Genomic DNA, 14,710 nt, shown 5'->3' on the forward strand with positions numbered 1-14,710 from the left:
AAACTTCTTAACTCTTAAATAATTTTATTCTGCATTAGTATCAAGGAAGCTCCAACATCGTAGCCATTAAATTTATAGTCATCTCCAGCTACACAAACTAACACATTCATTTAAAATCTCTAATGAGTGCACCAGTAGTAATGAATTTGCCTAACAGAAATGTATTTCCACTCTCTGTTCAAATATTGTTAAAACCTATTCCGGCTTTACTTTTAAGGAGTTGAGGTATATTAATTAAAAAAAAAAATGAGTTAAGTAAAGTGGGAAATTTACCTTGGATAGCTCATTTTAATTGCTGAATTTTAGGGGATGAGAGGCTTATTCACAAGTTAAGGTGCAGTGAATTCCAGGAGTGTTTTTTTTTTTTTTTTTTTTTTTTAACACAATAGGATTTTTCTCCTCTTTTCTGTCTTTAAGTTGGCTTTTCTAGATGTGTCAAGCCATCAGATACATTTTGGGAGTAGGAATTTTGAAAGGTTTATGATATGGAACTGCTTTTATAGTGAAACAAAGATCATTCCAATTGGCCAAGTTGGTCTCACCTTGTGTCCTGGCTAGTTCTTGGCATAAACTAGAATCATCTGAGAAAATGCCTCCATATGATTGGCCTGTAAGCAAGCCTGTGGGAGGGACATTTTCTTAATTAGTGATTGATGGGGTTGGATCCAGCCCATTGTTGGTGGTGCTGCCCCAGGGCTGGTGGGCCTACGTTCTATAAGAAAACAGTCTGAGCAAGCCATGGGGAGCAAGCCAGTAAGTAAGTAGCACCTCTCCATGACCTCTTTATTAGCTCCTGTCTCCAGGTTCCTGCCCTGTGTGAGTTCCTGTCATGGTTTTCTTCAATGATGGACTACAGCATGGAAGTATAAGCCTCTTTGCTCCCCAACTTGCTTTTAGTTGTGATATTTCACTGCAGTAATAGAAACCTTAAGATTATCTGGTTATGGGTAGTCTTGTGGTTTTGTGTGATTGTTTTGTTTTTTGAGACAGAGTTTCTTCTGTGTAACAGTTCTGATTGTCCTGGAACTCACTCTGTAGACCAGACTGGCCTCAAACTCAGAGATCTGCCTATTTCTGGTTCACAGGTGCTGAGATTAAAGGAATGTGCTACCACTCCCAGCTTAGTCTTGTGGGTTTATGTTTGTTTGTAGCAGTCACTTAATGTCCTTCTGCAATACTTGAGATTTTATCAATTTTTAGCCATTGTACAGTTTGCCTATTCCTATCTCACTAGTTGCTCTCATTTCCATTTTTTTAATTTGAAGGGGTTAAAGAAAGATAAATATCTATTCTTCATATTCCAACTGAAACTGGGCTGTTTGCCATGCCTATGGAAGGAAAAAAAAATCTCTGTGTATCTGGAAAGATTGTCTCCAGGGGTCCCACCAAGACCCCGCAGTCCCACAGCCCACTTATAAAATTATCACTCAGAAGCTTATATTAATTAAAATTGCTCTGCCATTAGCTCAGGACTACCACTGACTAGCTCTTACATTTAAACTAACCCACAATTCTTATTTATGGTTAGCCACATAGCTTGGTACCTTTTCCCAGTTCTGCCTTCACATCTTGCTTCCTTTGTGTCTGGCTGACAACTCCTGACTCAGCCTTTCTGTTCCCAGAATTCTCCTCTCTCTTTGTCCCGCCTATACTTCCTGTCTGGCTACTGGCCAATCAGCACTTTATTTATTAACCAATCAGAGCAACACATTCATAGCATACACAGCGATATCCACAGGATGTTGGTGGCATCAAGGACAGACAGGGGCACTACCTGTTCCTTTTGAATTGGAATGGGCTGGAATCCTAACTAAACTATTGTTTTAGTAAAGAACTACTATTAAGGTGTAGAATACAAACATTTTATAAGAAGGTTAAAAATGCCATAAGTAAATATGAGGAACAGTTATTTGAGGCCTGAAGAATAATAGGAGCTAGCTTAGGTTAGGCAGCTTTTATTGTTTCATAAATCTGAATTCACTTTGTTTGTTCTCTAATAACAAAATTCATGTATAGCTCAAGATCTTCTAATATTAATGTTGAGAGATGTGTTCATGGGTTTCAGTATGCATCAGGGCTAAAACAGAGCTTTAAATATGACTTAAGGTTAAAGTAGGATCTTGAGTTTGCAAGCTACAATGTTATCTTGATCATCTGCTTGTCTTGTTGCAAAGCAAATGAATCTACTCTTTAGCATCACTATAGAATATTAATTCTGTCTGTTCTTGCCTACTTAACCCTGTGAAATAGTTTACAGAAAAATGTATATTGACAGAGTTAAGGTCTCAGTGTAGACTGCACAGATGGGTGGACTGAATTGATGGTTATGCTATTAGGCACCTTAAAGTAAGATTCAATATTTAACTGCTACTGTCAAACTGTTTCTCACATATGTTCTCCTTATAGCTTTGGCTTTGTTTTCTCTCTCAAGTTTTGCATTTTTCTTCCTAATCTCCTCAAATTCCTTAGGAAAAAGGCATAATACTGATTTTTATTCTGTCCTCTAGTACAGTAAGATAATTATAGAAAAATGTCATTCTTGTCACCTGTAGTAAGTTTTTTGGGTACCTCTTTATGACCTTTATGTTTTTAAGTCTTAAATTAATAGTACTTCGGATGATTTGAGAACATAAAACATGAGTATTGTTCTTTGAACTTTTTATGTCTTCTTGCATGTCTCTGCATGTAAATTTGTTTTAAAAATAGAATTACATACATTGTACTTACTGTGAAAAAACATTTTATCATTTGTGCTAATAGTCCTAGCAACATTTTATTCTACCACACTAATGAATTATAATTTAGTGAAACACTTTTTTATAGTCATTTAAATAAAGTAAGGTCTAATACCCACAGTACTTACCTATTTTCATTGACAGGAAGAGTGCATGTAATATCAGTAGCCAGAAGGTCTGATTTTGGCAGAAAGAAATATCTATGTATCAAATTTTTATTTTTTATTTTACTTCATATAAAGAAAATTCAGGGATGCTACTGGCAGAGAAACATTTCTTCACTTCTCTTAATCCAGATATACCTACTTAATACATACTTGTTAAGTGTTAGCTGAAATAATATGTACCATTTCCAAATGTGACTTAGAAAACTTTTCTATGAAATGATTTTTTTTTATGATTTTTATTTTCTACTGATGGTAGAAGAAAAATCAGTGGAATTGTAGTTTAGGTTCCAGAATAATTGTGTGTCTATAATCCTATTTAAATAAACTTATTAATGGGTAATCAGAATTGTCCTGGATACTTTTTTCTAACCTAGAAATAGAGACAATCCATATAGATATCTGGGTTACAGTGTTCTTTTGTGAATTCCATGTCTATTCTATAATAGTCAGTTTTATGTTCCGTGCATATCAACCAGGTTGTATTTATTGGTAATGTTATTTTTATCTTCTTTATACTCAATACTTTTTGTGGTTGTTTTTTTTTTTTTATGCTTTTATCAGTTATCAAGAGATGGGTGAAAAAAATAATCTCAGCCATGATTGTGACTCTCCTTATTTCTTCCAACAGTTCAACTTTGTTTCATGTCTTTTGAGGCTCTTGTTATCTAGTATATACAAGTTTAGGATTGTTCCAGTTTTGTTTGTTTGTTTGTTTTTAAATCGAGCCTTGCTTTTTCTGTCTTGTTTTTTATTCTGAGCTGAGGACCGAACCCAGGGCCTTGCACTTACTAGGCAAGTGCTCTACCACTGAGCTAAATCCCCAACCCCTGTTACAGTTTTCTAATGAATATGCTCTTCTTTAGAAATCTTTGTTTGATAAAGTTCTTTGTCCTTTATTTCTGTCCTGTCAGATATTAATATAGCCATATCAAGTTTGTTATGGTCAGTTTTGCACAGCATATCTTTTGTTATTATATTTTTATTATAGCCTGTTTTTACTCATTCAAATGCCTTTTTTGTGTGTATTACGTAGTTAGTTCATTGTATAAATTGTAGTCAATGTTCTTGATAATCACAAAGTGTCAATGATCATATCAACTATTGGGCTCAAAGAGAAGGAATGGAAAGATTGAACTGAAATTTTCAAACTCTTGGACAAGCTGAAAAATTTTGAAATGGGAGTCACTGTGTAGCTTAAGCTGGCCTTTTTTTAGCCCAGGTTGTCCTTAAAATCATAAATCTCTTGCCTCAGCCTCCCCAGTGGTAGAATTACAGATAGTTGCCATCATGACTATCATTAAAGGCAAGGGTTTTGTTTGTTTTGTTTTGAGTATTGGTGCAATAATACAGTATAAGGGAGCAGTAAGTTGGCAAGAATTTATCTAATCTAGTTGTCTTCCAGAGAATAAGTGGCTTGTATAACAAAGCTAATAATAACTGTTTCTTTTGTATATAGAGTTTGTTGTGTTAATGACATCCTTCATGTCTCATGTTTATAGTGAAAAAGTAGTGGAAGACTGAGTGTTGGTGGTAGACTGAATGCTGGTATATGGAAGTGGTCTTTGGTGGATTTGAAGAAAAAACTGGCTTAGCTACTCTTACAGTGCTATTTCTAGACTGCTATTTTTCCACTCATTTTCTTTCACCCGATAGAGAGGATCCCAGTCGGCTTACTGTAATATTATATCAAGGTTAATTCAATTAGAAGTTATAAATGGTATAAAACTCCATTTATGAATTCCTCTCACCAACTGAAGGAGCTTTATATGTATTCATTCAACTATTTTGCTTTTGCCTCAAAATATTGCATCATTCTAGAATATATAAGTGTGGAAAGTAAGTTTGTGTAATGAAATAGCATATACTGTAAAAATTGTAGTTTTATGCTGTATGTCTTAAATATATGTTTGGCTAATCCTAGAATAATCTTTAAAAGACATATCTCCCATGTCAACTGCACATTTTTCAGATGCATTACACATATAGCCATCTGTAACTTTTTATTGTTTATTTGAATGATATTTAATCAATTCTCTCAGCAGTGTACCTCTCTTTGAAATATGTAATTTATTCCATCTGAATAATGATGAGTCAGGCGACTGCCCTTGGAAATTCTTTAAAATATCCTATAATTTTTTTGAAACATGAAAATAAAAGAAAAACTTTTGAATGAAACAACATATGTATAATGTATAGCCTGTGAATAAGATGAATAAAGTAGATTCAAAGAAAGCTTTTCCTCCTTTGTCAAACCTCATAGGGAGGGTTTTTTTAAAGAGGAGGATGTTTAAATAATTTAATTAAAATGTAATTATGATGCTTTCCCTTTCCCTTTCATTCCTCCAACCTTTCCCAAGCCCTCCTCCCCCCAAATCCATGGCCTTCGTTTCTTTGATTGTTGTTATATACACATGTGTATATATATTCATAAATATATAACTACAACTCAATCTGTTCAAGCCATGTAATGTTATATGTCTGTGTATATGATTTCATAGCTGACCACTTGGTTTTAGACAACATTAGTTTGGGACTTTTCCCTGAGGAAAATTATTTCTCCTACTCTCAGTATTTCTTAGCTGCCTCTTATTTGTCTAGGCTTGAGACCCCCATGAGATTTCTCCCTTCCATATTAGCATGGTCATTGGTGTTATATTTTTTCAGGTCTTGTTTAGGAAGTCATGTTGATGTGACATCATGGGTATAGCTTCTCTGTCATTTCTAGAGGATAACATTTTGTGGGGGTACTGTAACATACATAATATACTTCTTGACCTCATTTATTCTTACCACCGAAATTTGCACAGATAAAATAATCTAGACATATTCTTTCATGAAGTCTTTAGTCCAGTCGTTTACACACACACACACACAGACACACACACACACACATACACACACACCTCTTATTTTTTCATTTAGATATTTAGCCTAGTCTGCCCGTCCTGACAAGATGTCTCAGTTGAGAACCAGGGAGTTTAAATTCACGTCCTCTTGCCTCATCCTTTTGACCTTGGGGATTAAAGGTGTACATCACCATGCTCAGAAATTCTGCAAAATTTCATCTTTCTTTTATTTGAAAGATATATTTTATATGGTTTAGATTAAAATAATCCTGTGTAGATTTTTCTTTTAAAATATTTTATTAATTATTCATGAGCTTACATTGTATTTAATGTGAGATGTGCCTTGATTTTTTTCATTTGCTCCCCCATATGTACCTTCTGGCTGTATAAGACTTTTCCTCTTTCTTACACCCTTTCAGCAATTTGATTGTGAGGTATCTTGTATAGATACATGCCTCCACCCACCCCTGACTCTGTTCTCCCTACCCTTGCTTTCCTCTTTATATCAACACTTGATAATGCTTCCAAATCCACACAGGATGTTTGCTCTCTGGGCCTTAGTTACTTAGAATCCTGTCACTTCACACTTTCCTATGAGCTTTTTAATGGCATAATTTCATGCATTTCTGGATAAGTTAGCCTATTATTTCAGCATATTTTATTTATAAAATTAGTTTTTCCTTTCTAAGATTGAATTATCTGCTTTGTGATAGCTTAAGTTTTCTCTGTATGGTACTTTTTTTGGTTGTTCATCTATTATTTCTGATGTATTCTGTATTCAGTGGGTTTCTAGTAAGTTTTCATACTTGTGCTACAAGTTTCAGTGCTACAGTCTCCCTCATTCTTCCATAATGTTTTGGGAATTTGTATGTAAATCATAATAGCATAAATTGATGCGATAACTTTGGGAATTAAAAAGTAATGTATAGTGTTCCTTCACAATGTTAGGTCATTATAGAAATGACCTTTATACTCCATTTTATTACCTATACCATAATGCTTTTTAAGTTTGTTTGTTTTGTTTTTTGAGACAGGGTTTTTCTGTGTAGCCCTGGCTGTCCTGGAACTTGGTCTGTAGACCAGGCTGGCCTTGAACTCAGAGATTCACCAGATTCTGCTGGGATCATAGGTGTATGTCACCACTGCCTGGTGCCATAAAGCATTTTTTAATTTTTGTTTTTGACTTGGACTTTGTATCTTAAAAGCCACACTTAGCTCTGTCCACTTCTAGTTCTCACTTTTAGCTCATAGTGCCTGCCACATTAAGTAGAGCTGAGGATTTTAACCTCTTTTACCACCATAATCTAATTTTTTGTTAACTTCTAAAACAAAACTGCTTAGTGATGCTCCAGGCGGACAATTTTTTTATTAATTTTTTTTATTTCAAAATTTTTTATTCATTTTACATACCAACCACAGATCCCTCTCTCATCCCTTCTCCCACCCCCACCTAGCCACCCCCCCATCCCAACCCATCACTCATCCTCTCCTCCAAAAGGGTAAATTCTTCTATGGGGAGACAGCAAAGCTGGTACATTCAGTTGAGGTAGGACCCAGCCCTCCTCCCTGCATCAACGGTGAACAAGGTAGAGAGCAGTTTTAAGTCCGAAAATCTTCTCTTCATTTGAAAGAAGGTTCTTCTCAATAGGGAGTCCTGAAAGGAAAACCATAACCAACCATGTAGCTTAAGTTAAAAGGATTGAAAATATATAGTGTTTGTATTGATATGAGACCTTTAGTAACCAGACAATACTGGATCTTTTTCATTATTGGTAGAATAAAACTGTCTACTATATATTTTACATGTTTTGGTTTGGGTTTGCATAATCTGGTAATACTTGTGTGATGGTTGGTTTTAATTGTCCACTTGAGACATTCTAGGATTATCTTGGAAAGGAATCTGAATGTGGAATTGCTTGGATTAGGTTGGTCTGTGGACATGCCTGTAAGGGATTTTCATAATTGTATTAAGTTCTGAAGAGTCATCCTGAATGCTGGTTGCACCATTTCATGGACTGGGCCATAAACTGAGTGAAGAGACGAGGACAAGTTGAGCAGTAGTGTATGTGTATTAATTCGTTGCTCTCTGTATTTAACAGTTAATGCAATGTGAGTAGATGGGCCAAGTTCCTCCTGCTTTGTCTTCCCTGAAATGATGTACTGAAACAATACTGTGAGCAAATCACCCTTTTCCTCTTAGTTTAGGGTATATTTTTTTTATCACAGCAATACAAAAGAAACTATGAGATCTTGTGTTTATTCTGTGTATTAACAAGTCTTCTAGGTATGTTTAAAATAGAAAATAATATACCAACACCAAAGGGTGTATATAGTCATGTTCATAGTAATTTGGTTTGTAATACTCCCAATTTGGAAATATCATTAATATAAGTTTAGGAAACAAATTGATTTGTTTTTGCAATGAAAGAAATCACTGACATTGAAAAACAAACAATAAACAATGCAAGCAGAAATTGTTAAAACATAATTTTAATCACCGCACTAAGCAGGCAAAGGTCTTCAAGGCCATTTTGTTTTGCACAGCAAATTCCATGCTAGCCAGTGCTGCATAGCGACACCAGAAACTGTCTTAAAAAGAAATAGAACACACACGAACACACACACACACACACACACACACACACACACACACACACACACACACACACATACACACACACCATCACCACCACCAAGAACAACAACATGTGGATGAATACATGTTTCTGATACAGTTTTTCTTGAAAGGACGTTGCATACCGTATATGAACTTTAAAAATTACTCATCTCAAACTAATTTTTGGTTATAAACATCACTATAATAGTTCACTTTGGGGCTGGAGAGGGTTACCTATGAGAAGGGAGCTTGAGAAGATGTTTCAATTCTGGAAATGTTTTATGTTCTTATCTGGTTCTGATTATACATTTTCATTTGTAGAATTTCCTCAATATGTCATTTAATTTTATGCATGTCATTTCATATAAATTAATTTTGGTGAACAATTAAAATGTTTTTATTTTATACATTTTGTTTGAAACTATATAACCACCTCTGCTCAATAAAATCCCAAGCAATTTTAATTAGAATGGCAATTAAGATGTTAGGGTTTTTTTAATATTAGATAAACAGACTTTATTGATCTAATACTAAAACTTTAAATGAAATTCAGGACATGATACTTCTTTCTAAACTTATTTTCTGTATGCTGTGTGACTTATAAAATTTACTTTTCTCTAGAAGTTTTAGATCTATATTTGGTTGCAGTCTAGTTTTCCAACTAATGCTAATTTTATGAAGTTACTTTGTACATTAATTTTTAGCTAGCTATCTTGTCATTGTTACTAATCTGCCTGATCACTTTTGTAGACTTTGGTCCTCTTATTATTATTGTTTTTATTTTACATATATATAATGATGAATATCATTTTGATACTTTTTTTTTTTTTTTTGGTTTTCCGAGACAGGGTTTCTCTGTGTAGCTTTGCGCCTTTCCTGGAGCTCACTTGGTAGCCCAGGCTGGCCTCGAACTCACAGAGATCCGCCTGGCTCTGCCTCCCGAGTGCTGGGATTAAAGGTGTGCGCCACCACCGCCTGGCTCATTTTGATACTTTTTTCCCCCATTTTTTGAGACAGAGTTTCTCTGTGTAGCCCTGGCTGTCCTAGAATTCATTCTGTAGACCAGGATGGCCTCGAACTCAAAAAGATCTGCCTACCTCTGCCTCCTGAGTGCTGGGATTAAAGACGTGTGCCACCACTGCCTGGCTTTGGTTCTGACAGTTTTCTATGTGTATATAATCAAATGATCCTTGTCTACCATTATCCTCACTGCTCCTGATCCTATCATCTTCCCAGCTAATCACAATCCTACTTTTTTCTTTCCCTCCCCTCTTCTTCTTCCTTTCCCTCCCCTGGAATCCCCTCCCTTTTTGGTGAAGCAGAGATCAACTAGGATTACATAATAGAATTAAGAATGAGTGGGGAGATCATGAGCAACTTGTAGGTACACCATTGAAGAAAGCTAGATTTTGGTATTCTTATTACCTGCCACTGTTTTTTACCAGTGTTTCACTAATGTTGGCATTTCATACAGATATAATAGCTACATTGAATGGTTGCCTTTCCTGGTTTTTTGAAGTAGCTTAAGGATTTCAACAGCAAAATCATTTTGTTTTTGTCTTTTTTAAAGTAGAACCCATATATAAGCCCCATTTTATCGTAAAAATTTTGGGGACTATTGATGTCAGTGATTTTATTAGACACGTTGAGATCTAGTAGTACAGCAATTTTTCTTCTTATAGTTTTGATTCAGTTATTTAATTTACAAATACTGAACCATCCTTACATTACTTAAAAAAATGTTTGTTACACTTGGTATGCATTCTTTGTGTACACTACTAATGGATTAAGTTTGCTGAACTTAGAAATCTCGTATCTATGTATAAGTTAATTTTGATATTTATCATATATGTTTTAAAATGTTTGTTTAATCATTAGTAACCTCGATGGGATTTTTAATGTCAGCTTTGTATTTTGCTTTATTGTAAATAAATCTTTGAGCTCTAGTAATGAACCTCTTATTAGTCTTATAAATAGAGAAGTCTGCTTTTGTTTGACAACAGAACAATAGCTTCAGGTAAGTGATTGTCTCAGTTAATTTCACATACACACAAACTTTAAAAAAAATCTGTTTAGTGTATTGTTAATCTTTTTAAATTATTTTTGTATTTTTTTTCTACAGTCCGTGGTGGATGACTGGATTGAATCATATAAACAAGACAGGGACATCGCACTTCTGGATTTAATCAACTTTTTTATCCAGTGTTCAGGATGTCGAGGTACACAGTTGTAAAATAAATGCTGTTTATTGAACCTGTCATCTGCCCCTGGAATTGTGTTTGGATCATTTTTAGCAGAGTAGATGGTTGGTAGTGTTTTCAGGGTACTTACTCTTCTTTTCCTGGTCAGTGTTACCTGTCTAAATGGGAACACACTTCTGTATCTCTTTCAAAATCTTCAAGAAAAACTGAGAATTACTATTTATGAATTTTTTTATCATAAATTTTACCATTCATTTTTGTCTATCTTCATTTTTGACAAAATGAGTGTGATGGATAATTTTATTTCTTTGTTTCAGTACATTTAATGTTTTATTGAAATGAGAATTATTAGGGGTAATTGAAAAGATACTAATACATATTATTTTCAGTGGGGAGCTTGTTTTCCGGTCCTGTCTGTTTGGTGTTCTGTGTATGGCTCTTTCACCCTGATAGGCATCTCCTTCCTTAGATTTGGGACGTTCTCTTTTGTGATTTGGTTGAAAATATTCTTATGCCTTTGACTGTGTTTCTTCTCTTCTGCACCTGTGATTTATTGATTTATTTTTTTATAGTGTCCCAGAGTCCTTTCATGGGTTTTCTTAGTTTTAATGTTTTCTTTTGAAATGTGTGATCTTGTTCTTCTAACTTGTCTTTAAGACCTGATTATTCTCTCTTCCACTTACTCGATCTAGTCTGTAGGTGAGGCTCTCCTTTGAATGTTTGGTTTGCCTTTCTGAGTTTTTGTTTTTGCATTTTATTGAAGCTTGCCTTTTCTTTAGAGATTCTCTTTATTCAATTCTATTTTTACACCTTCATTATTTTTCATTATTTTATTCAGCTGTTTTTGCTTTGTGGTCTTCATCTTGGCATTTATTTATATTCTCTTTGAGTTTCTTGAATATTTTTTTAATTGGTGTTTCAAAATCATTGTCTTTTTTTTAAGTTAAAAGTTTTTTTTATACAGTATACTTCCCCAGCTCCCCCCCACTTTCCCACCCACCCAAATCTACACTTTCTTATTAGAATATAAACAAACATCTAAAGTAATAATAATAACAATAATAAAGATAAAACCAAACAAATCAAGAATATGGCAAAACAAACAAAAAATTTTTATAATGGTTATAGATCTGTGTTGTGAAATTGTATTATGTGTTAACTAAGTTGCTTTTCTCAGGGTGTATCAACACTGGGTGGTTCAGATTTCTGGAAGAGACAAACTGGTTATGTGAGTGTGTGTGTGTGTATGTGTTGTATTGCATATGTTTTTTGCGATGGGATCTAGGCATCTGGAGTTAGGTTATTGGTGGTGTTTATTGGCCTGGCTTTCTGGTCTCACCTTTGTTAAAAGAGTGTTAGTTACTACCATATTTTGTCAGATTGTGGATTAGGTACATGGTGCTCTGGATACAGTTTGCGGGGCAACTCTTAATATTTGAATGAGGTTTCTGAAGTGTTCCCAGCTCAGCTAGAGAAAAATTTGACCTTTCATTTTAGGAGCAGTCCTTCTGTAGGTTTAGAATATTACTCTGCTAATGTCCAGAATTCTTTAGAGGACTATCTAGGTTCTATGTCTAGGTTCTATAGGTGGTCCTTGAGTGACAGGGTTAGGGGGTCACAGTGCAAATTGCCAGTGCTTCATGGATACAGGAAGCAGGATATCATGCTATCCTCTGGTGAAGGTGTGTGAGATGCTATCTGGGGTCATTTGAAAGATGCTTTAGATGTGGAAGGTCTTGGTATATGGTGTGACCAACTGTTTCAGGGGATTTCTGCCTGGAGTCATTGTCACAGGATACCATGTAGTACCTGGCAAAGTTAAGGATGTCCTTCTGGCCTATGGTTGGATTGGGCCTAGGGGTCTATGCGTGGGATTCTAGGTTGGGTTTTCTTTTTAGCTATCAGACTGAGCATATGATGAGGGTATATTCTTCTACAACACTCTGTTCCTAGAAGACACCCAGGGGATATTTTTGTCTCTTCCCATGCTTGTGTTTGGACCCACATTCTGGTACATTTACTTTTTATGCTATCATATAATCCTAGAATTTTAATACGGGTTTATGTGTTGGAGTATTAAACTTGTTTTGAACCATTTTAGAAGCAGAGAACAGGGAGTTTACTGACATTTTAAAATGTAAATTGATTCATTTCTTTTGTCTCTTATATAAAGATCTTGAGCACTGAAGATGGGGTTGTTTTAAGATTTGGGGAAATATTTGAATATCTTTGACTGTCTGTAGGACAATGTTTGCTTTCAGGCCTGGATTACATATCACCAGTCAACCAAATTTTAAAATTTGCTAAATTAACATTTAATGAGTTGTCTATTCTATGTAGATATAGTGTCCCTTGTACAGTCCTGAAAGACTAGATAACTGATAATCACACATTACATGCCAATATGTGATTTTTTTTTCCTTTTTGTACACTTATTTTATCTATCACAGTTTTATGTGGTCCAGAGTTTGGCCATCATTTTAGCAGGTTTATTAAGGGATAAATAGGGAAGGGGAGGAGGAGGAAGGAGGACTAGAACATCTTATGGGTGGGTACTAATTTAGAAATTGGAGAAGTCCCTTTAAGGCAGTCAGCTAGAATTCTTAGTAGAGTCCTGGGTACAGCAGAATATCCTTTTGAGTGATGCTTCCAAGTAAAACAAATTCTAACAGATAGAGATAACATCCAAAAGGAACCACTTGGGAAAGTTCATACAGCTCCTGAAGTTCTTGATTCAGTTCTCTTTATAACTCAACTTCCCATGGCTGAACTTTAGCTTTTCTTAGTCACTGCAGTACTTCTTATGGCATGAGGTAATAATAGTAATATTTTACTCTTGTGCTGTTTTGCTGTTCTCTGCTTCCTGTCACAGTTAGGAGACCCAGCCCATTCCCAGAGAAGGAACTTTGGAGGACACTTTGAGACAAACATGTTTGGGTCTGAACCATTGGGATGGCTGGGAGAACCCACATAACAGAGCCAGTTTCTCAGTGAACCTAAACAAATGCCAATTTACCAATATAATGTATAACCACCTTCATACTTACCAAGGAAGGAATGTGTTCATATTTTTAACTAGCAGTGTTACAAAGTATAGACTGCCATCTAGAGACAGACGTACAATCACAACCTTTATGACATTATAAATTATTACCTATTTTATAAAATATTATCATAATAATTTTTTATTTTCCCCCATTCACACATAACCCAAGTAGTTCACATGCACCCAAGATATTTAACGAATTTTGTTTGAATTATTTGTTGGAAAGCAACCAGAGTAAGTGCCCTTTTTTCTGCATTTCTCCCAGCTTCCCTTTTTAGTCATTGCATTATGGTATAATTAGTAAACCCTGAATTTACTATATGTGGGTATTTCTTTAGTGAATCCTTGTTAGTTTTAGTAGTTTAGATCTACTTCCCTTTTCCTGAGGTTTCCTCTACCAGTTCATTGATACTTGTCAGCAATCTTTCTCTTTTATTTTGATTCGTCTGTATGGGTCTAGATAAAGTAAAAATGAAAGAAACAAGGGGTGGAGAGAGGGAAGGATGGAAAAGGAAAGAGAGAATCTAACAAAAGTTGGTTCTGTCATATGATTGTAGTATCCCTTCAACATCTCAATGTCAGGTAATATTTATTAAGAATCTGTAACTCTAATCTTTTTTTTTTTTTAATGTTTAGGTCTAAGACATACATTTAGTGTTTTATTTATTTATTTTTCCTTTTATCTTATTTTACAATACCATTCAGCTCTACATATCAGCCACGGATTCCCTTGTTCTACCCCCTCCTGCCCCCCTCCCCCGAGGACTGAGGACGACCTGGTAGACTCAGTCCAGGCAGGTCCAGTCCCCTCCTCCCAGACTGAGCCAAGCGTCCCTGCCTAAGTTCCAGATTTCAAACAGCCAACTCATGCAATGAGCACAGGACCCGGTACCACTGCCTAGATGCCTCCCAAACAGATCAAGCCAACTGTCTCACCTATTCAGAGGGCCTGATCCAGTTGGGGGCCCCTCAGCCTTTGCTTCATAGTTCATGTGTTTCCATTCATTTGGCTATTTGTCCCTGTGCTTTATCCAACCTTGGTTTCAACAATTCTTGCTCATATAAACCTCCTCTTTCTCGCTAATTAGACTCCCAGAG

At 35.3% G+C, this 14,710-nt stretch overlaps 1 protein-coding gene across 2 annotated transcripts in view; it reads left to right on the forward strand.

The window, feature by feature from the left end:
- Window positions 1-14,710, forward strand: part of Stag1 (stromal antigen 1) — a 333,420-nt gene that overhangs the window by 127,837 nt on the left and 190,873 nt on the right. Inside the window, exon 5 of one of the 2 annotated variants that reach the window (XM_028869949.2) lies at window positions 10,488-10,584. The exons of the other annotated variant lie outside the window; for it this stretch is intronic. Coding sequence (XP_028725782.1) covers window positions 10,488-10,584 — 97 coding nt within the window. The remainder of the gene's footprint in view (window positions 1-10,487; window positions 10,585-14,710) is intronic. 2 annotated transcript variants of the gene reach the window in all.

This window comes from Peromyscus leucopus, chromosome 7 (genome assembly GCF_004664715.2).
Source record: "Peromyscus leucopus breed LL Stock chromosome 7, UCI_PerLeu_2.1, whole genome shotgun sequence".
In the NCBI taxonomy this organism is placed as follows: Eukaryota; Metazoa; Chordata; class Mammalia; order Rodentia; family Cricetidae; genus Peromyscus; species Peromyscus leucopus.